We start from the raw sequence: 27,786 nt of genomic DNA, 5'->3' as shown, positions 1-27,786 counted from the left end.
AAGTTCTTGGAGTTGTGGTGAGCTGCTTGGCTGTTCCGTGGCCCACACCTCCCTCTATCTTTTACTTATTCTGTTATTCAGTATTCAGACAGGATATCCCTTATGTTAGATTTGCTTTTTTAGTTTCAGACTTGCATCGTATTTTAGAAGCTCTTGTACTCATGACACCATTTCTTTGGGTAGTACTTTTTTTCAGTTTTCCGCCTTCGTACTTATAAGAACTCAATGTTGGAGATTTGGAAATTGTTGTCTTTTCACTTCTTTGTTAGTTAAGTTTGTTAAAATATGTTGGTTGGCTTACCTATTGGTTGGGAATATAGGTGCCATCACGACTCATGATTTTGGGTCGTGACATTGAGATAACAAGTTATTATCTTTATTATACAAAATTGAGCAAGTTCCAACTTCTTGTTCTTTTTCCATCTTAGAGGTATGTAATCGTGGCACATAGATCCAATTAAGTTGAGTAATGTCCAATGGCATTATAGATTTATGTCATGTGTAGTGTATAATAATTTATGGTTAATATTTATTTAAATTATATATTCATTATAATAATAACTAATAAAAATGACAAATTTATCAAATTTTTTTTTAAAAAAGAAAAACTATCAAATAAAGCAATTAAGTGTACTAAGCTAATATTTTCAAGAAAAAATTAAGATTGGCGGGAATATGCGAACTTTTTGACTTTTTACCCGCCAAACTTCTTCGGGTGTAATTTCCCACATGCTTTCTTCAAATTCTGAAGTAATCTCCAAAAATAGATCAAACTTAAAAACATCATTGAATTCTAAAATAGTAATTCAATTAAAGAACATGATAAGACCAAAAAAAACTTATTTGGAGGTTTTCAAATAATTATAAAAATATTTATTCAGATTTTTCAAAAGTGTCAAATTCTTTAAAATTAGAATAATTTGAAAAATTCAATACAAGTATGAGATTTGATGGGTAAAAAAATCGAGAAGTCCGCATATTCTCGTCAGTCTTATATTTTTTCTTGAAAATATTAGCTAGGGTACACTTAATTTTTTATTTAATAGTTTTAAAAAATAAAAATAATTGACGGATTTGTTGTTTTTATAATTAAAATGAATATAATTTAAATGGATCTCAACCATAAATTATTATATGATACATATAACATAAATCTATAATGTCATTAAAAATTACTTGAGCGAATCTTTATTCGTAATTATGTTCTTTTTGTTTAGATTTTTTTATATCGTGAATGTATCTAAAACTTTGGAATTTATATCTTATCTTTATGTAAGAGTTTGCTACATAATGGTTTACTAATTAATGAGAAGCAATTGATCATTATTGTTAGGTATGTGTTTGAGTAAAATAAAAAAAATACTTATAAATACTTATTTTTAAGTCAACAAAAATAAATAAAAAGATCGTAAGCTATAATTTTTTATTTACGAGTCAGTAAATTGAAAATCAGTCCAAACATATACTTTGTCACTTGAGAGGAAAAGAGAACGAAGATTTGAGTTCTTCAAACAAATTTATTAGTCACAATTTTTATATTTAGACATATTATGTTATGGTTTCACTATTATAAACCTAAATCTGACAAACATATTACTATTAAGATTAAATTTAAAACATGTGAAAATGGATTTTTTTTTTTAATAAAGAAATGGAAAATAGGTGACTAATGTTATAAAATCAAGCTCATGGCAATATAAATATAAAGATATGAAGACAAGAGGAGTAAGATGGAAGATAAGACTTTCTTTTATTCAAGTGTATTATACAAAAGGTGAATGATATCTCTATTTATAGAGTTGAGATATCACCCCAAAGGCCACCATGATAAATTCCCAATTAGTAGGTACATAGTTATCCAAATGGTTCTTATCACCTTGGAAACATGTATACATGAATACAATCAAGTTTTGAGTATATCTAAAGGACAATCCACACAATTCTATGGATTTATAACACTCCCCCTTGGATGTCCATAGATAATGTGCCTCGTTAAAACCTTACTAGGAAAAACCCCGTGGAAAAAAATTCTAGTGAAGGAAAAAGAGTACACATATCTTTTGATACGCACTATTTGTTGCCTCATTAAAAACCTTGCCAGGAAAATCCAGTGGGAAAAAACCTCGGTCAAGGGAAAAAGAGTGCAACGCGTATTATACTCCCCCTGATTAAAACATCACTTAATTTCTTGTGATGATGTCTCCAATCTTCGTACATTGTGGTTGGTATATTCTTTTTCAAAGAAAAACCACACATTTCTTGAATATGGTGTGTCATTTATCTCAATCATACGCACTTTCGACTTGCTTCATGGAGGACTTTTAATTCTGCATAGCAACATTTGCTTCATTGATCGCCAGGATATTATTGTTCCTCCACATGCAAACATATAGCGTGCTTGAGATAGAGCTTTATGCGGATCAGATAAATATTCTGCATCTGCGTAATCAATCAATTTTGTCTTGGATTCCTCGGGATAGAATAAACCCATAACTATGGTCCTTAGAGGATATTCAATTATGTGCTCAACACCATTTCAATGTCCTTTATCGGGGAGAAACTGAATCTTGCCAGTAAATTTACTGCAAAACAAATATCTGGTCAAATATTGATAGTAAGATGCACTAGTGCCCTGATTGCACCAAGATAGAGTTTCATCACCAAGAAACTCTTCATCCTTCTTTTGAGATCAAACTGAATCATCATTTATGTCAAGTGATCTCATAATCATTGGGGTACTCAATGAATGCGATTTATCCATATAAAATTGCATCAAAACTTTTCAGTGTATGTGCACTATTAGACAAATATTTTATTTGTCAAATTATCAATGTGTAGGTCAAGACAAAATTTTGTCTTACCAAGACCTTTTCATAAAATACAAGGACAATTAGGGTCATTCTTTTGTACCCTTTTTCTTCCTTGACTATTTCAATCCATATAAGGATTCTTGAAGCTTTATTGAAAAAGTTTCTTCAAATTCTTATATGCTTCAGACACCTCAATTGTTTTAAGGATTTTCATATAACCTTCATTGTCTAGCTAGACATTACAATTATTCATTACATGCATTCAAGTTTTCATATGTTGCCAGATTAAAACAAACCTCATTGAATCCACCAAAATAGGAAATATCCCCAATAATGTCAGGATTTTTGCGATAAACCTTTATGCCCCAAGGCACAAATCGTATTTGATATCTTACGGTTATACTATCGCATAATAATATATTTTTACCCCACTGACATTATACCTTGATTTATGGACTACCAGTCCAAAATGTCACTTTTCTAAGTGAAACAAAATATACTTGAATTGTGCATTTTACTTGGCCAACCATTTATCTGTCCACATTATATGACAGATTTGAATTCAAGATCCTCGTCACAATTTATATCATTGAGCGCTACCTCATATCAAAGATACTGTCGACGGTTATTTGATATCGATTCGAACAAGACATAACTTATCGAGATCTCTTCATTTTTTATTATTTCAGGTACCTGAACCTTTTTCAAGATTTTATGAAGTGTTATGTCAATGTGCTCTTTTATAGCACTTGCCTCATTATCATGACCATATTGATCATTTGCTCCTTCCTTCTTTAAGGAATTTTATATTTGGAATCAATTGGTCTATTACGCTTTCGGCGTATCATAGACTCTGTCCTTCAAGGACTTCATATTGGAGCATTTGCAGCTGAATTATATCATAGGGTCAGTGCATTCATCTGGCAACTGATTTGCAACATTATGCAAATGAATTATCCCTTGAACTTTAAGTTCACATATTTATTTAACGAGGATCTAGATAATTCATAATTAACATCACACATAATTTTCAGCTGTCAATCATCTCTCCCCCTAATGTTAGAAAATCTAACATTCATTCCAACCTTATTTGGAAGTTCATCTATGTGCGTGGTGGAGCAATTAAAATCGTAATCGCACATTTTAATATTTTAGATGAAAATTATATGGTTACTGACCCTGAACCAATTTTAATGGGGAGACCTTGTTGGCTTGATGCATACATGTGTTGCTACATGTTAAATAAATTTATCTCACACCAAATTTTGTTTTGGGAGTTCTGTTCTCATAACCATGATTTAGCTATAGTTAGAGGCATACAATTTTAGCTAAATCAACCAGCATTATCAATATAATTTCATAATTTGGAACTGTGCTCTTAATTAACAATTCGAGCAAACAACCTTACATACACCATTTGTAAGTTGACAATAAAACACATGTGATCATCTCATAGACGCATCTATCATATAGTTGCAGATGATCCACATGGAAGGTGAATGGGCCCATATTCACCTTTTTATATGTTCCAAAAACTTCAGGGGATTACAATCCCAACCTTAGCTGGTACAATGAAAACAAGCAATACAAGAGAATTCTTGAAGAATCTTTTATTTCTTCATCATATAAGCCTCATAAATTCTCAATTACGTTTGCATCACATTTAAATCAGAATGGTCAACTGATCATGCCAACTGATTTTTATTTCAGTACACTTATAGTTTACTTTTGCATGTGATTCCATCAGCATGCACATGTTTGTGTGCAACAAACAAGAGGAAAAAATGGGTAATATTTATAACCCTCTTCAATTGTAGTAATTTAAAGATATTAAATCTTTATAATTTATAGTCTCAATATTTCTTTTCAATTCATCCGAAACTTAAAAAGTTTCTTTTGAGATTTACTACAACCCAATATTATTCCATTGATAATAGCACAACTCGTTAGAGCTTGCAATTTAATTTTGTGTACTATCACATATTTCATGACACCATTCCTATGGTGAGCATCTCCTTCAAGGAGGAAATTATATTATCATTGTCATGGTCAAAATCATTACGAGCAAGATATGTTTCTTGCTTTACTTTTGTTGTACCATAGGTACACAACCAATGACAAATTTGTATTGCCACACAATAATGACTACAACCATTATAGGCAAGAACTATTTCTTTCTTTTGCCCTTTCGGTAGTTCACAATAAACATACCATAGTGACGTATAAACACACAATACCATTAACTATTTCTGGTAAATAAAATGTATTTCCTCTCAAACCTCCCGTAGAGGTGAATTCTGGTGTATATATCATTTTTCTCAAACCTTCCATAGAGGTGAGTTGTGGCATATATCCAACCTATAATGATTTTATCACATCTGGACTCATTCTCTTATAGAATGGTCGAGCATTCACGATACTCATCAAAAGTCACATTCTCTTCAAGGAATGGACTAATTATTTATATGTACTTCATAAATTTGCATTACAAGCACATCGTCGTGGCTTTAAAATTCATCATATTTCCATGACACACCTCAACATCACTTTGAAGGATCAAGTGTATCATCACTTTATCTTCTTGTCTTTTGATGGAGGATTTATAAAACTGTCAAATTGGGTCAACAACATTCACAAGTCCAATGACCTTTCATACCATTTTATAATAAAAATTGCCTTCACATTTTGAAGGACTATTTGGAGACCCCGTAGTGTTCTTTCTTTTATAATTATCACAATGATGACTATTATAATTCCGTCATTTCATTCCCCTTTTAATATCGTTAAATATTTGTCATCTTTCAGATTAACTATTTACTGCTACCACATTCATACGATAGAATAGAGCAAGTGAACATGCGATTCCAAAATTATCATATGTTGCTACCACATTCTTTTCAAGGAATGAAGCAAATTCAATAGGACGAATTTCAAGACTTTTCATCAAAGCCTTAGTCATCATTATATCATCACTATGGTGCATTGACTCAAACTCAATGTCTTATCCATATAAGGCGTTTTACGCCATAATTCTATGGGACTTGAGCCCAATCACGGTGCATCAAAACTCAAATTGATGTCTTACCCTTTTGGTGCGATAGAACTTGAATCTATCGTCTTATCCTCAAATATTTTTCATTATGGTGCATCCGAACTTTAATCAGATGTCTTACCCTTTTGGTGCGATGAAACTTGAATCCATCGTCTTACCCTTAACCAACGGTATAATAGACCGAAGTACAACATGACTCACCCTTTGAGTCTTTCAAAACAATCAAAAAAACATTCAAACTCGTGCTATATACCTTCTTCTATTTAAGAAGTTTTGTATAGCATGTTATATTCAACCAATAGTAGTATATGTCTTCGGTTCTTGATAATTGTTAGTGACTGAATATTATTTTTATTCTAAATCATAAATTATTCTAGAAAATACATACCTGATTTTATGCATATAATACTTTGATCTTCATAACGAGATCAACCAAAATATGAGCTAAAGATAATCAAGAACTCACTCTCAATTGAATAGAGACTCGTGCTGATAACGTGTTATAAAATTAAACTCATGGCAATATAAATATAAAGATATGAAGACAAGAGGAGTAAGATGGAAGATAAGACTTTCTTTTATTCAAGTGTATTATACAAAAGGTGAATGATATCTCTATTTATAGAATTGAGATATCACCCCAAAGGCCACCATGATAAATTCCCAATTAGTAGGTATATAGTTATCCAAATGGTTCTTATCACCTTGGAAACATGTATACATGAATACAATTAAGTTTTGAGTATATTTAAAGAATCCACACAATTCAATGGATTTATAACAACTAATTTTTTATTTTTATTTTTTAAAAGGATTTTTCTCCCCAAACTCTCAAATTATCATCTTCTTCTCCACATTTCCCTCATCTTTGCCACTTCACTCTCTCATTTCAGCCATCAATTGAAAGGAAGCTGAATTCACTATTATATTACAAACCTCTTCTTATGCCCCTAAGAAGGGTCCAATTAAAGCCAACTATAAAAGGGTATGCTTTGAGATTTACATTTCTGATGTTAAAATATTAATGGGTATTTTCAAGAACCGAAACAAACTTTCAATTTTGGTATGAAATGTTATTTTGGTGAATAGTTTTTGTTTGTTTTCTTGTAAATAAAAGAGCTTTGAATAGACTTCTGCTAGTTTTATATTCATGCATATTTCAGAAATTCGTAAACTTGCTGTAGAATTCTAGGAGATGATGCGCTATTAGAAGTGTGGGGTGATGAACTAAAGATGGTTTTAGGTGTAAAGTTTGGAACTTTATGATGAAGCTATGTTATTTATGGTGGATGGTTTAAGCATTTCATAGCTATGTATTCTTTGCAATTTACTCAAGTTTGAAATGTTATTATCAGTTCACCAATTTCAAAATGATTTAAGTTTTAAAATTTCTTTATTAGAGTTTCTATTAACATTTCCCTGTTCGTCTTCTCATTGAGAAAGAGTGTTTGTTAGGGTCTAACCGGAGATCTTGTTATTTCAAAATAATTTTTTGGATGTAGTATTGCATAACTTTGTCTTAAATGTAGCTACATGGTCAATGAGGATTCATGTAGCTGACCCCTACTTGCTTGTGATTGAGTCACAGTATTGTTGTTGTAGTGTTATATACTTCCTCCGTTTTAAAAAGAATGAAGAGGTTGAAAGTACGAGGGAACCATCTGCTTTTCCGTATCATTTGGATGTTGATTTATACATCCTTTGAAATAAAATGTTTTGAAATAAAATGTATATAATTATGAGTTAGCTTAAATGGTTACTAGTTCTCTTCCATGTTCTGAGATGACCCTCACATACTTTCTTCCCCTTTCCCCAGTTCACGTTCTTTTGTGTGCTTCCGACTTGGTTTGCAGTAATGTATCAAAGATTGTTTAAGTTGTTCGAATTATGTATTTTGAAGTCAATGTATAGCCAAGGTTGAGGACACTGATCCAACACACAGTGAATTGGACTGATGGAAATTAAAGAAGTTTGTTATGTTCCGGTGTCTCTGATTTTGCTCTTTCTTATTATAGTTAAAAGGATTGAAGTATGTTGTGCTAGTTAGTTTACTGTCCTAATTTGTTTACTTTTTTGGGAATTAATTCTTTTGGCTTTTGATGCAGATTCCGTACAGGCTGGACTTTGTCGTTGGAGCATACCACTAATTGTCTTTTCATTTTAGTTGAAAACTATTAGAAGTTGGATCAGCTGCCTCTTTGGGAATTACCCTTTGTACCCATTACGATTGATATCTTGAATGGCTGGATCTTTGATGCACTATTAGAAGTATGGGGTAATGAATTAAGGATGGTTTTAGGTGTAACGTTTGGAACTTTATGATGAAGCTATGTCATTTATGGTGGATGGTTTAAGCATTTCATAGCTATGTATTCTTTGCAATTTACTCAAGTTTGAAATGTTATTATCAGTTCACCAATTTCAAAATGATTTAAGTTTTTTTTTTCTTTATTAGAGTTCCTCTTAAGATTTCCCTGTTAGTCTTCTCATTGAGAAAGAGTGTTTGTTAGGGTCTAATCGGAGATCTTTTTATTTCAAAATAATTTTTTGGATTTTTAGTATTGCGTACTGTCTTAAATTTAGCTACATGGTCAATGAGGATTCATGTAGCCGACTCCTACTTGCTTGTGATTGAGTCACAGTATTGTTGTTGTAGTGTTATATACTCCCTCCGTTTTTAAAAGAATGAAGAGGTTCAAAGTACGAGGGTGGAACCATCTGCTTTTCCGTATCATTTTGGATGTTCCTTATTTATTTATATGTTTTTCTTGTACCAAGTGTTCTCTAACTTCGTATTAAGTTATTTTATTGACATCTATCCGGACAGGTTGGAAGAAGACTGAGTCAGAAGCCGCGACACTAAAAAATCACCTGGAATCCATCACTCTTTTGAAGCTTAATGCTTAAGACAGGGCATCACATTTGGATGGTGCACTGAAGGAGTGCATGCGACAGATACGTAATTTGAAAGAAGAGCATGAACAGAAGCTGCATGATGTGATCCAGAATAAAACCAAACAGTTTGAAAAGATGAAGCATGAGTTTGAAAAAAAGATAGCTAACTTGGACCAACAGGTCTGCGGCAGAAAATTCTGCACTCTCAAGCTCTTTGCAGGAGAGTTCTAGCATGGTGATAAAGCTCAGTGAAAAAAATCCCAAGCTGAAGCAGAAATATTGAGTCATGTGAAAAGGGATCTGAAATATTGAGTCATTTATGCAAACGGTTGTGCTCATTTTATGATTCGACTTCTGATCCAGACATTCCTCGTGAAGGAAGTCTTGTTCTCCTACTTCAGAGTCAACATCAACCTCTTTGAAGTGCTCGTTGGAGGAGAAGAACAATTGAAATTAGAGAAAGAAAATATGGCTCTTGATCTTGCTAGATACTCCGAACATGGAGAGCACTAAATCCCAGTTGGCTGAAACCGAGCTACTCCTAGCAGAGATTAAGTCACAATTGGCATCTGCTCAAAAGGCAAACAGTTTGTCCGAAATTAAGCTCAAATGCATGGTAGAGTCATACAACTCACTTGAAACTCGGAATGAGGAGTTGCAAGCTGAAGTCAACCGTCTTCAGGCAAAGATAGGAAGTCTTGATAATCACCAGGATACCCTAGCTAGTTGCAAGGATTTTGATGAACATCTACAAAGGTTAGTGGTTTCTTATCCACATTGGCCTGGAATTATAAATATTTAACTGTCAAAATTAGTTTTTAAAGTTATCACATTGTTCTTCGTCCTATAGAACGGATTTTACTTTATTGTGGAAGTATCTATTGATATCTCAAATACTTGAAGTTTTTGTATATAAGTGAATTTTGCTCCAACCCCCTAATCTTTGGATGAAAAGAGTCAAAGTTTTTTCTTTGACCATGATTGTCTTATATTTTGAACTATTAACTTTTAATAATTATTATACTTTTTATGTAGTTTCTTAAAATTTTATTTCAGACATGAAGATTCTATGTCTGAATTTGCGTAGAAAATAAAGTTGTGAGACTCTCATACTCCGGACCCACCCAAAATGAAACAGAGGAAGGAAAAGGAAAAGGCAAACAGTTTGTCTGGACTTTTGATCTAATTTCACATTAACTCAATGAAAGGCAATAGATTTCAGTATGCAACTGAACTTTGAAATAAATATTGGTGTTATATTGTTGCTAACAAATAGATTTATTTTTGTTTTGCTCCATCTCTCTAAGTTTGTTTCAGGTACAGAAGTTCCAATGCATATGAAAAGATTTGCAAATTAAACATTTATAATATATGAGCAAATAATGATATTTGGATGACTTTTAAGTCTCACTATGCTTTCAGAACTCAATAAATCATGTGTTTTCTGGCGAGGGCCATAATTTAAATAGTAAAAGAACAATAAGAAATTGATATAGTTTTTAGTAAACATGGAGTTTCGTAATGTTTTGCTTCAGCTGTGATAATCTTCTTATTGAAACCGAGATTCAAAATCCTCAGAGGCGACGACAAATTTCCAATAGAAGCTGTAATTTCACCAGTAAGGTTACAATTTGAGAGGACTAGCACTTCAAGGAATGAACTTGCTTTATGAGAAGGTTGATAAGTAGCACATTTATGAGAGAGTTTATGTAGCACATATATGTAAAATATGAGATAAGGTTGCTTGTAATGCTAATGTCATTGATATCTAGATGAACGAGAAGTGAAATCATGATGAGTCAAAGAAATTAAAAGACGTATTCTTTTCTAGGAATTATTATATTTATAATCAAACAACCGATAACCTTAAAAACACCCTTCTACCTGACGAACTAAACTTAGATATACCCTCGATCTACCACATAACTTAATTCTTTTACCCCAAATGTGGCTAGTTTAATAAACAAAAAACTAATTCAAAATAATCACCAACTATAATTTTGAAACAAAATCTTATACCACTATCTTCTTTGGATTTAGCTAACTCGTGAGATTTTATCGAATATGTTATTGTTTCAATGCTTACTCAAACATTACTTTCAAATTCAATTAAATTCAAATGTACTAAACCTAGTATAAGGTCACATATATCATTTCCTATAACAAAAATTATTTTTATTAATAAAATGTGTCAATGACCATATATAATTACTACTTGTAATTTTAATTTATAAAAAAATAAAAGTAAAAGCAAAGGGGAAGCGCCAGCTTGACCAAAGTCAAGAACGAATCCCTTCAAAATCCTTCCGTTGTGAGCTCCTAACGGATAGCCAATTTAAATCTCTCTTTTCCCACATTTTTCACAATTACAAATTACAGCTTTCTTCTTCGTTTTAGGAGGAGGAGAAGAGGAGAAGAGGCGTTCATCTGTGACCGGAAAATTGAATGTTGGAGTGAAGGTACGACCGCTACTTTCTTAGACGTCGACTCATGTGTACTTGTAGGAAAATAATTGGGTTTTGTGTTTTTTCTTGATTACTGGGTTTGATGATTCACATTTTTGTATGTTGGCTAGGGGTTTCTTGTGTTAATTTGTGTACGGAAAGATAATCTAGGTGGGTTTTTTGATTTCTTTTTCTGGGGTTCTCTTTCTCGGATAAAATAAGTAAATTGGTTAATGTTACCTTGGGTTTCATGAAAAAATGATTAAAGATTCTTGAAGTTTTTTGGTCGAGATTGTGATATTTGGAAGTTGAATTCTTTGTTAATTGACTTCCCTTGTATAAACAAGTTCACTGTCCACTTTGCTTTTTGAAAATTTAAAGAAAGTTCTAATGTTTGTATGTTAATGGGTGGAAGGAAAGTTTAAATTTCTGTCATAAGTACTAACCATTTAATTTGCTCTAAAAAGTAATAATCTAATTGTGAGTTCTAGCTTTGTTTTAAGTCTTTAATTGGTGGAAGGAGGTAGTAATGGTTGATGGCTTTGGCGAGGTCATGGATCGGGTGCAAGTGGTGGATTGAACCAAATTGTAGGAGGTCTTGTTTACGGTGGTGTGTCATTTTCTGTAACTACCATTTTTGCGTATTATATGTCATCTGGGATCATTTTGTGCCTTATAATTTGGCTTTGTTATGAAATGCGATCATCAGTATTTGATCTGAATAAATATTCCTTAGTATATACATATCATTTTGATATTTCTCATTGAGATTATGATTTTACCTATTTGGAAGTTTTTAGGTGCCAGATTCTTGTATTTCTCTGTTTCTTTTATGTTTATTTGCTTGTATACATAATTTGATTACCTTCTCAGCTCCCTCTACTCCTGTATACCCGTGCCTTAGTGTTGTTTCTCTGTTTTCCTCCTTTTCTGCTTAATTCTTTGCCCAATTCTCGTCGCATTGTAGTTACATGCAAGTATATCCCGAGGACTTGTCTAAAAAAATTTGCTGCTTAATTTGGTCAATGCTAGCAAAGAACTACTAGATTTTTCTAAATTTTGACGCTTATAGCTTTAGTTTGAGATTTTGATGGATGCTGGTTGTAGTTTAGTTCTGAAATTTTGTTTGCTTCTCTAGTCTCTTTACATTACAATCTTATTGGTGCTAGAAAGAAAAAGACAGTTTTCAGTTTGGTAAATGAATCTCGAATTGTTTTGACAACTATACATTGTGAGAAATCTTCATTCAGTTTGTCTTGTCTGGTGATATATGTTTTGGTTTCCTTTGTATTTCAGATTAAACAGGAAATAAAAAAACCAAAGTATGTGCTTAAGCTTTTTATGTAATTTATGTCGATGTAAATTTTGTTTCGCCTAACTGCCATTGAATTTCATGTTCTAAAAATATTTTGATTTAAAAATGATCAAATTTGTCTATGTAACTAAGTTTGTTTGTTATCTTCTTGATAAAAGTTTGTCCAGAATATATATTTCTCCTCCTCCTTTTAAAAATATTTTGATCAAGTTTGTGTTTATATCTTCCTTCTCTTGGATCAATGAGTTTGTGTTAGTTCCCCCTCTCATTATATGAATTCTGAAGTGCATTATAAATGATAGATTGTAAACCTTTCCACTTCGTCTTGCATCTGGCAAGCCTGTTTAGAAATAGGGTTGGTTTGTAATGATTTACATGTTCCAATGCTGCCCTGTTTGTGGCCTGATGCGATCTGAAATACTTCTACATGAGAGTCGAAATCATTTTAGCTACAGTTTGTGTTTAGAAATTTCTAAATCAGTGTGAATGTTCAATTAGATTGAATTTCTCATTTCGAGTATTTCGATTCCTGAAAGTCCTTGGCTGTCAATTTTTACCAGTGGCATTTTAGATCATATCAGTGGACCAATTCCTGCTTTTTGTCCCTTAAAATGATTTTATTACTGTTCTTAGTTTGTCAACATCGATATAATGTTATCTTTGATCATCGTACTAGGCAAGGAAAAAGGAAAGGCTTTCCACATATTCCATCCATCGGGCATACGCGCTATATAATTTGACTAGCATGTTGAGGTAAACTTCTAATATCTTTCTTGGGGGGGGGGGGGGGGGTAGGTAGGAGGTAGGGTAGGAGGTAGGGTAGGGGGTAGGGTAGAGGGGGAGGGGGGTAGGGGAGGGTAGGAGTAGGGGTAGGAGTAGGGGGTAGGGTAGGGTGACAGAGTAGGGTAGGGGGTAGGTAGGAGGTAGGTGGGTCGGGGGTAGGGGGCCTCGGAGCGCAGCGCTCCGAGGTCCGGGGGGGGGGGGGGGGGTAGAGAGGGGTAGGGTAGGGGGCCTCGGAGCGCAGCGCTCCGAGGTCCGGGGGGGGGGGGGGGTAGAGGGTAGGAGGTAGGGTAGGGGGGTAGGGTAGAGGGGGAGGGGGGTAGGGTAGGGTAGGAGTAGGGGGTAGGGTAGGGTGAGAGAGTAGGGTAGGGGGTAGGTAGGAGGTAGGTGGGTCGGGGGTAGGGGGCCTCGGAGCGCGGCGCTCCGAGGTCCGGGGGGGGGGGGGGGGGTGGGGGGTAGAGAGGGGTAGGGTAGGGGACCTCGGAGCGCGGCGCTCCGAGGTCCGAGGGGGGGGGTAGAGGGGGGTAGGGTAGGGGGCCTCGGAGCGCGGCGCTCCGAGGTCCGGGGGGGGGGGGGGTAGAGGGGGGTAGGGTAGGGGGCCTCGGAGCGCGGCGCTCCGAGGTCCAAGAGGGGGAGGGGTAGGGTAGGGGGCCTCGGAGCGCGGCGCTCCGAGGTCCAAGAGGGGGAGGGGTAGGGTAGGGGGCCTCGGAGCGCGGCGCTCCGAGGTCCAAGAGGGGGAGGGGTAGGGTAGGGGGCCTCGGAGCGCGGCGCTCCGAGGTCCAAGAGGGGGAGGGGTAGGGTAGGGGGCCTCGGAGCGCGGCGCTCCGAGGTCCAAGAGGGGGAGGGGTAGGGTAGGGGGCCTCGGAGCGCGGCGCTCCGAGGTCCAAGAGGGGGAGGGGTAGGGTAGGGGGCCTCGGAGCGCGGCGCTCCGAGGTCCAAGAGGGGGAGGGGTAGGGTAGGGGGCCTCGGAGCGCGGCGCTCTGAGGTCAGGGGGGGGTAGGGTAGGGGCCTCGGAGCGCGCCTCGGAGCGCGGCGCTCCGAGGTCCGGGGGGGTATAGGTAGGGTAGGGGGCCTCGGAGCGCGGCGCTCCGAGGTCCGGGGGGGGGGGGTATAGGTAGGGTAGGGGGCCTCGGAGCGCGGCGCTCCGAGGTCCGGGGGGGGTATAGGTAGGGTAGGGGGCCTCGGAGCACGGCGCTTCGAGGTTAAACGCCGATAAACGTAAAACTATACCTGGTAAACTTTAACTCTTTATCCGATTTGTATGGCATTGTGTTGTGTTTTACACGCAGATATCGAAAAAATAATCTGTCTCAATAGGACATCGGAGGCACGATTTATGATCGTTTGAAATTCAAAGTTTTACAAACTACCCCTTTTACATAAATATGTTGAAACTTCTAATGGCCGTAACTTTTGCCTCGTGTATCTTTTAGACTCAATCCCTTTGTCTGATTTGACTTTCATATGGTAAAAAACCGACAAACATACAACATAAATCCTATGGCCGTGTGTGGTATTTTTTCGCATAGATATCAAAAAAGAAGCAGATTGAAAAAATAGCGTCGATCGGACATCGTAGGCACGATTTATGTCCATTTGAAGTTCATAATTTCACAAATACCCCTTTTTCGTTATATATGTTTAAACTTCAAATGGTCGTTGTTTTAGAGGCTAATTTTTTTTGAAGTTGTTTATTTTTTCAAGATCTACGTGGTAAATTTTTTTCAACTTGACTTTAATTTTTTCCTTATATTTTTTTCTGTATATGGTAAAAAATTGATAAACGTAAAACTATACAAATCCTAGGTATTTTTTTGTGTAGATCCCAAAAAAATAATCAGGTTGGGAAAAAATAACCTCGATCAGTCATCGGAGGCACGATTTATGTTCGTTTGAAGTTCAAATTTTCACAAACTACACACCTTTTACGTTATATATGTTGAAACTTCAAATGTCCATAACTTTTGCCTCGAGTATCATTTAGAGGCGATTCTTTTTTCAAAGTTACTTATTTTATCGAGATCTATGTGGTAAACTCAATCACGTTATCCGAATTGACTTTGATATGGTCAAAAATTGATAAACGTAAAACTACAAATCATATGGTAGTGTGTGGTATTTTCTTCTCGTAGATATCAAAAAAAATAGCAGATTGAAATAAGATCACCTCGGTCGGACATTGGAGACACGATTTATGTCTGTATACAATTCAAAAAATTTCACAAACTACCCCTTATACGTAACTTTTTATCTTTTAGAGGCGTTTCTTTTTTTAAAGTTGCTTATTTTGTCCTACGTGGTAAACTCAATCACTCTATCCAGTTTGACTTTCAATTTTCCTTGTAATTTTTCCTATATATGGTAAAAAAAATTGGATAAACGTAAAACTATAAATCCTACGGCAGTGTGTGGTGTTTTTACATGTAGATATCAAAAAAATAGCAGATTGAAATAAGATCGCCTCGATCGGACATTGGAGACACGATTTATGTCCGTTTAAAATTCAAAAAAATTCACAAACTACCGAGATCTACGTGGTAAGCTCAATCACTTTATTCGGTTTGACTTTCAATTTTCCTTGTAATTTTGCCGTATATATGGTAAAAAAAATGGATAAACGTAAAATTATATGGCAGTGTGTGGTGTTTTTACGTGTAGATACAGAAAAAATAACCAAAAATTAATTGCCTACATCGGAGGCACGATTTATGTTCAATTGAAGTTCAAAATTTCACAAACTACCTCCTTTTACGTTATATATGTTGAAACTTCAAATAGTCGTAATTTTTACCTCGAGTATCTTTTAGAGGCGATTCTTTTTTTAGAGTTTTTTTGGAGATCTATGTGGTAAACTTCAATCTCTTTATCCGATTTGACTTTCATTTTTTCCTTATAATTTTGCCCTATATATGAACCGATTAACGTAAAACTATAAATCATATGGCAGTGTGCTTGTGTTTTTCACGTAGATATCAAAAAAATAAGCAGATTGAAAAAAAAATTGCCTCAATCGAACATCGGAGGCACGATTTATGATCGTTTGAAATTCAAAATTTCACAAACTACCATTTTTAACTTTTGCCTCAATTATCTTTTTAGGCTATTCTTTTTTTAAAGTCGCTTATTTTTTTGAGATCTACGTGGTATATTCAATCACTTTATCTGATTTGACTTTTATATATGTTGAAACTTCAAATGGCCATAACTTTTGCCTCGAGTATCTTTAGAGGCGATTCTTTTTTTAAAGTTGCTTTAATCTACGTGTAAAACTCAATTACTTTATGGCAGTGTGTTATTTCTTATCGCATAGATATCAAAAAATAAGTATATTGAAAAAAATCGCCTCAATCTGACATCGCAGGCACGATTTATGTTTCGTTTGAAGTTCAAAATTTTACAAACTACCCTTCTTACGTTATATATGTTGAAACTTCAAATGGCCATAACTTTTGTCTACTTTTAGAGTAACTTTTTTTTAAAGTAGATTATTTTATCGAGATCTACGTTGTTAACTCAATCACTTTATCCGATTTGACTTTCATTCTTTTCATATAATTTTGCCTATTTATGATTGAAAATTGATAAACGTAAAACTATAAATCCTATGAAAGTGTGTGGTGTTTTATCTCATAGATATCAAAAAAATAAGCAGATTGAAAAAAAATTGCCTACATCGTACATCGGAGGCAAGATTTATGTCCATTTGAAGTTCAAAATTTCACAAACTACCTTTACGTTATATATGTTGAAACTTCAAATGGACGTAACTTTTGCCTCGTGTATTTTTAGAGGCGATTCTTTTTTAAAGTTGCTTATTTTTTCGTGATCTACATTTTAAACTCAATTAATTTATCTATTTTTTCTTATAATTTTTTCCTATATATGATTAATAACCGATAAACGTAAAACTGTAAATCCTATGGAGGTGTGTTTTATCGAGTAGATATTGAAATTTTTTTGGCCTAGATCGGACATAGAAGACACGATTTATGTCCATTTTAAGTTTAAAATTTCATAAACTACCCCTTTTAAGTTATATATGTTGGAACTTTTGAATAGCAGTAACTTTTGAATCACCCTCCTATTTATACTACTCTAATGACTAAGAAGTAAATAAATGCTGCTATACAAGTCCCTAAGTACATGCACTCAAGACATGTCTACATTCCAAGAATGTCTCTAACTCTTCCAAAAGAACTCCTAGATTTCTCTAGTCTGTCCCAAGATTCTAGAGGGCCTGCACAAGCCTCTCTAAGGCTCAAGGCCGCCTGCGTTTTGGGCCGCCTGTCCCCTTTCGCATGCAATCTGCCTGGATAGGTGGCGATCTGCCTGGATAGGTGGCAGGACGTCACAATCTCCCCCACCTAATGATGCATTCTTATTTTTTTTAGATCTACGTGGTAAACTCGATTCCTTTATTCGATTTGACTTTTATTTTTTCCTTATAATTTTGGCCTATATATGGTCAGAAAATTGATACACGTAAAACTATAAATCTTATTTATGGTAGTGTATGGTGTTTTTTCGCATAGGTATCAAAAAAAATGAAAAAAATAAAGCGCCTCGATCGGACATCGGAGGCACGATTATGTCCATTTGAAGTTTTAAATTTCACAAACTACTCATTTTACGTTATATATGTTGAAACTTTAAATAGCCGTAACTGTTGCCTCGAGTATCTTTAAGAGGTGATTCTTTTTTTAAAATTGCTTATTTTTTCAAAATCTATGTGGAATCACTTTTTCCCATTTGACATTCATTTTTTTCTTATAATTTTGTCCTATATATATATAGTCAAAAAAATCGATAAACGTAAATCTATAAATCCTATTTTAGTGTGTGGTATTTTTCGTATAGATAACGAATATAGATAAGCAAATTGAAAAAAAAATCGCCTCGATCAGACTTTTGAGGCACGATTTATGTCCGTTTGAAGTTCAAAATTTCAAAAAATACCCCTTTACGTTATATGTTGAAACTTCAAATGGCCGTAACTTTTGCCTCAAGTATCTTTTAGAGGCTATTCTTTTTTTAAAATTGCTTATTTTTTGGAGATATACTTGGTAAATTCAATCCCATTTATCCAATTTGACTAATTTTGCCCTCCATATCGTCAAAAACTCTGATAAACGTAAAAGTATAAATAAATACTATGGCAGTGTGTGGTGTTTTATCGCATAGATATCAAAAAAATAAGCAGATTGAAAAAAATCGTCTCGATCGAACATCGGAGGCACAATTTATGTCAGTTTGAAATTTAAAATTTCACAAACTACCATCTTTTTACGTTATATATGTTGAAACTTCAAATGAACGTAACTTTTGTCTCGAGTATCTTTTAGAGGCGATTTGTCTTTTAAAGTTTCTTATTTTTTTGAGATCTTCGTGGTAATATCAATCCCTTTATTCGATTTAACTTCCATTTTTTCCATAAAATTTTGCCCTATATATGGTCAAAAAGTGATTAACGTAAAACTATAAATCCTATAACAATGTGTGGTATTTTTTCGCGTAGATATCGATGAAATAAGCAGATTGAAAAAAATCTCCTCAATCAGACATCGAAAGCACGATTTATGTCCGTTTTAAATTCAAATTTCACAAACTACCCTTTTACGTTATATATGATTAAACTTCAAATATCCGTAAATTTTGCCTCGTGTATCTTTTAGAGGTGATTCTTTTTTTAAAGTTACTTATTTTTTTGAGAACTACTTAGTAAACTCAATCCCTTTATCCGATTTGACTTTAAATTTTTTCTTATAATTTTGCCCTATATATGGTCAAAAATCAATAAACGTAAAATTATAAATATGTCGTGTGTGGTATTTTTTCTCGTAGATATCAAAAAAATAAGCAGATTGAAAAAAATTACCTCGATCCGACATCGAGGGCACGATTTATATCCGTTTGAAGTTCAAAATTTCACAAACTACCCTTTTACATTACATATGTTGAAACTTCAAATGTCCGTAACTTTTGCCTCGAGTATCATTTTAGAGGCGATTCTTTTTTTTAAAATTACTTATTTTTTTGATATCTACGTGGTAAACTCAATCACTTTATCTGATTTGACTTTCATTTTTTCCTTATAAATTTGCCCTTTATATGATCAAAAAGCTAATAAACGTAAAACTATAAATCATATAGCAGTGTGTGATGTTTTTTCGCGTAAATATCGAAAAAATAAGCATATTGAAAAAAAATCACCTCTATAGTACATCGGAGGCACGATTTATGTATTTGAAGTTCAAAACTTTACAAACTACCCCTTTTGCCTTATATATATTGCAACTTCAAATGGCCGTAACTTTTGTCTCGAGTATCTTTTAGAGGCAATTCTTTTGTTAAAGCTACGAATTTTATCGAGATTTACGTGGTAAACTCAATCCCTTTATCCGATTTGACTTTCATTTTTTTCCTTATAATTTTGCCCTATATGTAGTCAAAAACCAATAAACATAAAATTATGAATCACATGGCAGTGTGTGGTATCTTTTGCATAGATGTCAAAAAAATAAGTAGATTAAAAAAACGCCTCGATCCGACATCGTAGGCACGATTTATGTCCGTTTGAAATTCAAAATTTCACAAGTACCCCATTTACATTACATTTGTTGAAACTTCAAATGGTCGTACATTTTTCCTCGAGTATCTTTTTGAGGCGATTCTGTTTTTAAAGTTGATTATTTTTTTGATATCTACGTGGTAATCTCAATCAATTTATCCGATTTGACTTTCATTTTTACATTATAATTTTTCTCTATACATAGTCAAAAACCGATAAACGTAAAACTATAAATCCTATGAAAGTGTGCGGCATTTTTTCGCATAGATATCAAAAAAATAAAGAGATTGAAAAAAAATCGCCTCGATCAGAAATCGGAGGCACGATTTATGTAAGTTTGAAGTTCAAAATTTCACAAACTACCCCTTTTACATTATATATGTTGAACTTTTAAATGGCCGTGACTTTTGTCTCGAGTATCTTTTAGAGGCGATTCTTTTTTTAAAGTTGCTTATTTTTTCGAGATATACGCGTCACTCAATCACTTTATCCGATTTTATTTTCATTTTTTCTTATAATTTTGCCCTATATATTGATAAACGTAAAACTATAAATCCTATGACAGTGTGTGGTATTTTTCGCTTAGATATTGAAAAAATAAGCAGATTGAAAAAAATCGCCTCGATCGAACAACGGAGGCACGATTTATGTCCGTATGAAGTTCAAAATTTGACAAACTACTACCCCGGTTACGTTATATATGTTGAAATTTTAAATGGCCGTGAATTTGTCTCGAATATCTTTTAGAGGCGATTCTTTTTTAAAAGTTATTTATTTTTTCGGGATTTACGTGGTAAACTCAATCTCGTTATTCGATTTCACTTTAATTTTTCCGTTATAATTTTGCCTCATATATGGTCAAAAACCATAAACGTAAAACTAAAATTTATATGGCCGTGTGTGATTTTTCGCGTAGATATCAATAAAATAAGCAAATTGAAAAAAAAATCGCCTCGATTGGACTATGGAGGCACGATTTGTGTCCATTTGATGTTCAAGATTTCACAAACTACTTATTTACGTTATATATGTTGAAACTTCAAATGGCCGTTACTTTTGTCTCGAGTATCTTTTAGAGGCGATTCTTTTTTAAAAGTTTCTAATTTTTTGGGGATCTACGTGGTAAACTTTATCCCTTTATCCGATTTGAATTTCTTTTTTCCTTATAATTTTGTCATACATGGTCAAAAAATGATAAATGTAAAATTAGATTTCCTATGGTCGTGTGATTTTTCGTGTAGATATCCAAAAAAAATAAGCAGATTGAAAAAAAAATCTCCTCAATCGGACATCGGAGACATGATTTATGTCCATTTGAAGTTTAAAATTTCACAAACTACCCCTTTTACGTTATATATGTTGAAACTTCAAATGGTCGTAACTTTTTTCTCGAGTATCTTTTAGAGACGATTCTTTTTTTAAAGTTGCTTATTTGTTGCAGATCTGCGTGGTAAACTCAATCTCTCTATCCAATTTGACTCTAAATTTTTTCTTATAATTTTGCCCTATATATGATTAAAAAAAACAATAAACGTAAAACTATAAATCATATGGCTGTGAGTGGCATTTTTTCGCGTAGATATCAAAAAAATAAGAATATTTATCAAACATTGAAGGCACGATTTATGTTCGCTTGAAATTCAAAATTTCACAAACTACCCCTTTTACGTTATATATGTTGAAACTTCAAAATGCTATAACTTTTGTCTCGATATTCTTTTAGAGGCGATTTTTTTATAAAGTTGCTAATTTTTTGGAGATCTACGTGGTAAACTCAATCTCTTTATCCGATTTGACTTTCATTTTTCCTTGTAATTTTTTCCCATATATGGTCAAAAACTCAAACATAAAATTATAAATCCTATGGCAGTGTGTGGTATATTTTTCGAGTAGATATCAAAAAAATAAGCAGATTAAAAAGAATTGTCTCGATCGGACATCGGAGGCACAATTTATGTCCGTTTGAAGTTTAAAATTTCACAAACTACCCCATTTACATTATATATGTTGAAACTTCAAATGACCGTAAATTATTTTTCGAATATTGTTTAGAGGCGATTCTTTTTTTTAAAGGTTCTTATTTTTTCAAGATCTACATGGTAAACTCAATTTCTTTATCCTATTTGACTTTCTTTTTTTCCTTATAATTTTACCTTAGTTACAAATCGATAAAAGTAAAACTATAAATCATATAGTGTGTGATATTTTTTCACGTAGATATCAAAGAAATCATCGAATTGAAAAAAAATCGTTTTGCTCGAACATTAGAGGCATGATTTATGTCAATTTGAAGTTCAAAAATTTACAACTACTCCTTTTACATTATATTTGGTGAAACTTCAAATGACCGTAAATTGAATTTCTTCTCTTTTTTCCTATAATTTTACCTTATATATAGTCACAAACTGATAAAAGTAAAACTATAAATCATATCTCAGTGTTTTATGTTTTATCACGTATATATCGAGAAAATAACTAAATTGAAAAAAAAATGCCTTGATTGGATATTCGAGACATGATGTATGGCTTTATACGTTTCATTTGGTGAAACTTCAAATGACTGTAACTTTTGCCTCGAATATATTTTTTTGAGACGATTCATTTTCAAAGTTGCTTATTTTTTAAAAATCTACGTGATTAAATCAATTCCTTTATCTGATTTGATTTTCTTTTTTCCCTATATTTTTATCTTATCGATAAATGTAAAAGTATAAATCATGTCTTTGTGTGTGGCATTTTATCGCGTAGATATCGAATAAATAACCAAATTAAAAAAAATTGTCTTTATTGGACATCTGAGGCATTAAATATGTCCGTTTGAAGTTCAAAAATTTTACAACTACTCCTTTTACGTTATATTTAGTGAAACTTCAAATGACCGTAACTTTTGCCTCGAATATCTTTTAGAGGCAATTCTTTTTTTAAAGTTCCTAATTTTTTTGTAAACTACATAGTAAATTCAATTTTCTTTATCCGATTTGACTTTCTTTTTTCTCTATAATTTTACCTGATATGTAGTCACAAACCGATAATAGTAAAACTATAAATCTTATCTATGTGTGTGGTATTTTATCACGTAGATATAAAAAAAATAACTAGGTTATAAAAAACGTCTTTATCGGACATTCGAGCCATGATTTATGTTCGTTTGAAGTTCAAAAATTTACAACTACTTTTGTTTCGTTAAATTTGGAGAAACTTCAAATGGACATAACTTTTGCCTCGAAAATCTTTTAGAGGCGATTCATTTTTTAAAGTTGCTTATTTTTTCGAGTCTACGTAATAAACTCAATTCCATTATCTGATTTGATTTTCTTTTTTTTCCTTATAATTTTACCTTACGTATAGTCACAAATCGATAAAAGCAAAACTATAAATCATATCTCAGCGTGTGACATTTTTTTGAGTAGATATCAAAAACATAACCAGATTGGAAAAAAGAATCACGTCGATCGGACGTCCGAGACATAATTTATGTCCGTTTGAAATTCAAAAATTTACAACTACTCCTTTTAAGTTATATTTGGTGAAACTTCAAATTACTCTAACTTTTATCTCAAATATCTTTTAGAGGCGATTCTTTTTATTTAAAATTGCTTATTTTTACTAGAACTACGTGGTAAATTCAATTCATTTATCCGATTGACTTTTCTTCCCTATATTTTTACCTTATATATAGTTACAAATCGATAAAAGTAAAACTATAAATCGTATCTCGGTGTGGCATTTTATCGCATAGATATCAAGAAAATTAACCAAATTGAAAAAAAATTGCCCCGATCACACATCCGACGCACGATTTATGTCCATTTGAAGTTCAATAATTTATAACTACTCCTTTTATGTTACATTTGGTGAAACTTCAAATGACCATAATTTAATCCTCGAATATCTTTTAGAGACGATTCTTTTTTTTAAAGTTCCTTATTTCTTTGAGAACTATGGGGTAAATTAAATTTCTTTATCCGTTTTGACTTTCTTTTTCCCCTATAATTTTACCCTATATATAGTCACAAATCGATAATAGTAAAACTATAAATCTTATCTCAGTATGTGTTATTTTATCGCGTGGAAATCGAAAAAAAATCAGATTGAAAAAAAACATCGTCTTAATCGGACATCCGAGCCATGATTTATGTCATGTTGAAGTTCAAAAATTTACAACTACTTTTTTTCGTTAAACTTGGTGAAACTTCAAAAGACCGTAACTTTTGCCTCGAATATGATTAGAGGCGAACCTATTTTTAAAGTTACTTATTTTTTCGAGATCTCCTTAGTAAACTCAATTCCATTATCCGATCTGATTTTCTTTTTTTCCTTCTAATTTACCTTATATATAGTCACAAACCGATAAAAGTAAAAGAATAAATCCTATCTTAGTGTGTGGCATCTTTTCAAATAGATATCAAAAAATAACCAGATTGGAAAAAACACCTTAATCGGACATCCAAGACATGCTTTATGTCAATTTGAAGTTCAAAAATTTACAACTACTCATTTTATGTTATATTTAGTGAAACTTCAAATGTCTGTAACTGTAACGACTTGTTTAGTAGTTTTGAGCAACATATTTTATTTTTGGAAAAACTGGCTGAGACGACGGACCCCACGACGGACCGTCATGGGCACATGGACTGTCGAGGGGGTCTCGTTCCAAAACACTTAGATTTTTGAAATTTGAGTACTGAAATCGACTCTCTGAACTTCGTGACGACGTGGCAGGACGGACCGTCACAGGCATGACGGGCCGTCACAGACTGCGTAATCCCAGGCTAGGTCGGATTTCTGTTAAATGTTTTAAGGGGCGTTTTGGACTATTCCTGATTATAATTATAAAGTTAGTGGTTGAATATTAATAATCCAATTTCTTGAGGGTTAAAGGAGATAACCTTGAGTTAATTAATGGGTTAATTCATCATCTTTTATACTTAATTATATGCTAATTAGGGTAAAAGAAAGAGGGTTGAATAAGAAAAATAGAAAAAACAGAGAGAGGGAGAAGAACGATCTCGAGAGAGGGAGAAGAACGATCTCGAGAGAGGAGAAACGAAGAGGAAAACAAAGCTTTGGGGAATTTGCTTGCTTGATCACTAATCTTCGGTGGAGATAGGTTATGGTTTTTATGCTATTCGTAGTAAACTCTTAATAGCGAATGATATGAATTTGGTAGTGTTGTAAACCCTTCTATATGCTTAATTGTATGCTTGTATGGATGTGATGAAATAATTGTGATGAAATAAGCATGATGAAGCTATTGAATCCTAAATCTTGAAAACCTCTTGTTAATGATGATGCCTTGGTATAGAAGAAGGCTTGATGAACTAAAAGAATGAGGTTAGGGGATCGGGTGTCACGAGCCGATACGTAGTAATAGGGGGATCGGGTGTCACGAACCGACACGTAGTAATAGGGGGATCGGGTGTCACGAACCAACACGTAGTAATACGGGGATCGGGTGTCACGAACTGACACGTAGTATTAGGGGGATCGGGTGTCACGAACCGACACATAGTATTAGGGGGATAGGGTGTCACGAACCGACATGTAGTATTAGGGGGATCGGGTGTCACGAACCGACACGTAGTATTAGGGGGATCGGGTGTCACGAACTGACACGTAGTATTAGGGGATCGGAGTGTCACGTTCCGACACAAGAGGAATAAAGAGAGTGAATCTTGAAATATGTTAATATACTCAATTTAATGAACCTAATTCCCAAATGAGTATGATGGGGAGGTGTGAGTCCTCATTGATGTGCTTGGTGTTGTGACCAAGGGTTATGGTAATTGTAAATGCCGCATGTTGAGTATTGTAGTTGATTTTATGATACTATTTGATATATACTGTTTTCTATTTTGAGTTGGTCGATGATATCTACTCAGTACTCGTGTTTTGTACTAACCCCTACTTGTATGTTTTCTTTTTGTTCATTGTGGAGTGCAGCAAACGTACCGTCGTCTTCAACCCAACCGCAACTCTAGCCAGTCTTCGTCACACCAGATTTCAGGGTGAGTTAAAGCTTCTAGCTTGGACTGGATCTCCTTCTTCATGTCTTGATGCCTTGAAGTTCTGGCATAGACTAGCTATTACTTATGTTTAGTTTCTTAGATACTCTTAGCTTTAGTAATTTGAGGATAGATGTTCTTGTGATGATGACTTCCAAATTTTGGGGATAATAATAAGTATTGAGTTTTTAGAAGTTGATTATTGATTTTGTTAATGAGTTTTAAGTCTTCCGCATTGTTTTCTATTTATTATGTTTGAAATGTTGGGGTTTAGATTGGTTGGTTCGCTCACATAGGAGGATAAATGTGGGTGCCACTCACGAAACGTTTTGGGTCGTGACAGTAACTCTTACCTAGAATATCTTTTAGAGGTAATTCTTTTTTTAAAGTTTCTTATTTTTTCAGGAACTACGTGGTAAATTTAATTTCTTTATCCGATTTGACTTTCTTTTAATCCTATAATTTTACCTTATATATAGTCACAAATCGATAAAAGTAAACTATAAATCTTATCTCAGTGTGTAGCATTTTTTCGTGTAGATGTCAAAAAAATAACCAAATTAAAAAAATTGTCTCGATCGGATATCCGAAAAATGATCTATGTCCATTTGAAGTTCAATAATTTACAACTATTTCTTTTACGTTAAATTTATTGAAACTTCAAATGCTTGTAACTTTTGCCTCGAATATCTTTCAGAGGTGATTATTCTTTTATGGTTGCTTATTTTTCAAGATCTATGCGATAAACTCAATTCCCTTATCTGATTTGAATATCTTTTTTTCCTTATAATTTTACGTTATCATAGTCACAAACTGACAAAATAAAACTATAAATCTTGTTTCAGTTTGTGGTATTTTATCGTGTAGGTATTGAAAAATTAACTGGATTAACAAAAATTCCCCTCGATCGGACATCCGAGCCATGATGTATGTCCGTTTGAAGTTCAAAAAGTTATAACTACTCCTTTTACGTTACATTTAGTGAAACTTTAAATGACTGTTACTTTTGCCTAGAATATCTTTTAAATGTGATTCTTTTTTTAAAGGTTCTTAATTTTTTGAGATCTACGTGGTAAACTTAGTTCATAATTCAATTTGACTTTGTTTTCTTCCCTATACTTTTACCTTATATATAGTCACAAACGATAAAAGTAAAACTATAAATTCTATTAAAGTCTGTGGCGTTTTATCGCATAGAATCGAAAAAATAACCAAACTGAAAAAAATTGTCCTGGTCGTATATCGGAGACATTATATATGTCCATTTGAAGTTCAATAATTTACAAATACTCCTTTTACGTTACATTTGTTCAAATTTGAAATGACCGTAACTTTTGCCTCGAATATCTTTTAGAGGCGATTCTTTTTTTTAAAATTGCTTATTTTTTTAGATCTACGTGGTAAACTCAATTTCTTTATCCGAATTGAATTTCTTTGTTTCCTTATAATTTAACCTTATATATAGTCATAAATCGATAAAAGTAAAACTATCAATCCTATCTCAGTGTGTGGCGTTTTATCGCGCATGTATCGAAAAAAAACCTAATCATAAAATAAATTGCCTCGATCGGACATCCTAGACATGTTTTATATTCGTTTGAAGCTCAAAAATTTACAACTACTCCTTTTACGTTTCATTTGGTAAAACTTCAAATGACTGTAATTTTTGCCTCGATTATCTTTTAGAGGCGATTCTATTTTTAAAGTTGTTTATTTTTTTAACATCTACTCCCATAATATTTCCTTTCTTTTCCTCCTCTCTTTCCCGTTTAAGGCAAGGAGGTTGTGGGATCAATCCCCCACAAGCTCATTCTTTTTCTCTTAATTTATCTCTTAACTTTCTCACCTATGGAAGAGGTTGTGGGTTCATTCCCCACTCACCACATTTATTTTTCTCCTTTATTTTTATCTTAACTC

At 33.6% G+C, this 27,786-nt stretch overlaps 1 protein-coding gene across 3 annotated transcripts; it reads left to right on the top strand.

Moving 5' to 3' along the window:
• Positions 1 to 6,700: 6,700 nt before the first annotated feature.
• Positions 6,701 to 26,068, top strand: LOC104648415 (filament-like plant protein 4). 3 transcript variants are annotated; one of them, XM_069287004.1, is made up of 6 exons: positions 6,706 to 6,847; positions 7,968 to 8,130; positions 8,690 to 9,513; positions 11,155 to 11,216; positions 13,193 to 13,269; positions 25,808 to 26,068. In XM_069287004.1, exons 3-5 carry the CDS (start codon positions 9,257 to 9,259, stop codon positions 13,249 to 13,251), a joined length of 378 nt encoding a protein of 125 aa, XP_069143105.1. In that variant the 5' UTR covers positions 6,706 to 6,847; positions 7,968 to 8,130; positions 8,690 to 9,256; the 3' UTR covers positions 13,252 to 13,269; positions 25,808 to 26,068. The 3 variants fall into 3 exon arrangements, with proteins under 3 accessions (XP_010323891.2, XP_069143105.1, XP_069143106.1); XM_010325589.4 differs by lacking the exons at positions 13,193 to 13,269; positions 25,808 to 26,068 and having other exon boundaries at positions 6,701 to 6,847; positions 7,968 to 8,137; positions 11,155 to 11,958; XM_069287005.1 differs by lacking the exons at positions 6,706 to 6,847; positions 7,968 to 8,130; positions 13,193 to 13,269; positions 25,808 to 26,068 and adding an exon at positions 12,498 to 12,634 and having other exon boundaries at positions 8,916 to 9,513.
• The last annotated feature ends 1,718 nt before the right edge of the window (positions 26,069 to 27,786 follow it).

The sequence above is a fragment of the Solanum lycopersicum genome, chromosome 7 (genome assembly GCF_036512215.1).
Source record: "Solanum lycopersicum chromosome 7, SLM_r2.1".
Classification (NCBI taxonomy): domain Eukaryota; kingdom Viridiplantae; phylum Streptophyta; class Magnoliopsida; order Solanales; family Solanaceae; genus Solanum; species Solanum lycopersicum.
The sequence above is the reverse complement of the archived record's forward strand: the minus strand, read 5'-3'. Positions and strand labels throughout refer to the sequence as shown.

What these genes read in the sequence shown, in the direction of transcription:
- LOC104648415 (XM_069287004.1), top strand. Translation starts at nt 9,257, where the DNA reads ATGGAGAGCACTAAATCCCAGTTGGCTGAAACCGAGCTACTCCTAGCA. An exon ending in TTTGATGAACATCTACAAAG is followed by an intron (nt 9,514 to 11,154) that starts GTTAGTGGTTTC and finishes TCTTCGTTTTAG; the next exon opens with GAGGAGGAGAAGAGGAGAAG. An exon ending in AATTGAATGTTGGAGTGAAG is followed by an intron (nt 11,217 to 13,192) that starts GTACGACCGCTA and finishes TCATCGTACTAG; the next exon opens with GCAAGGAAAAAGGAAAGGCT.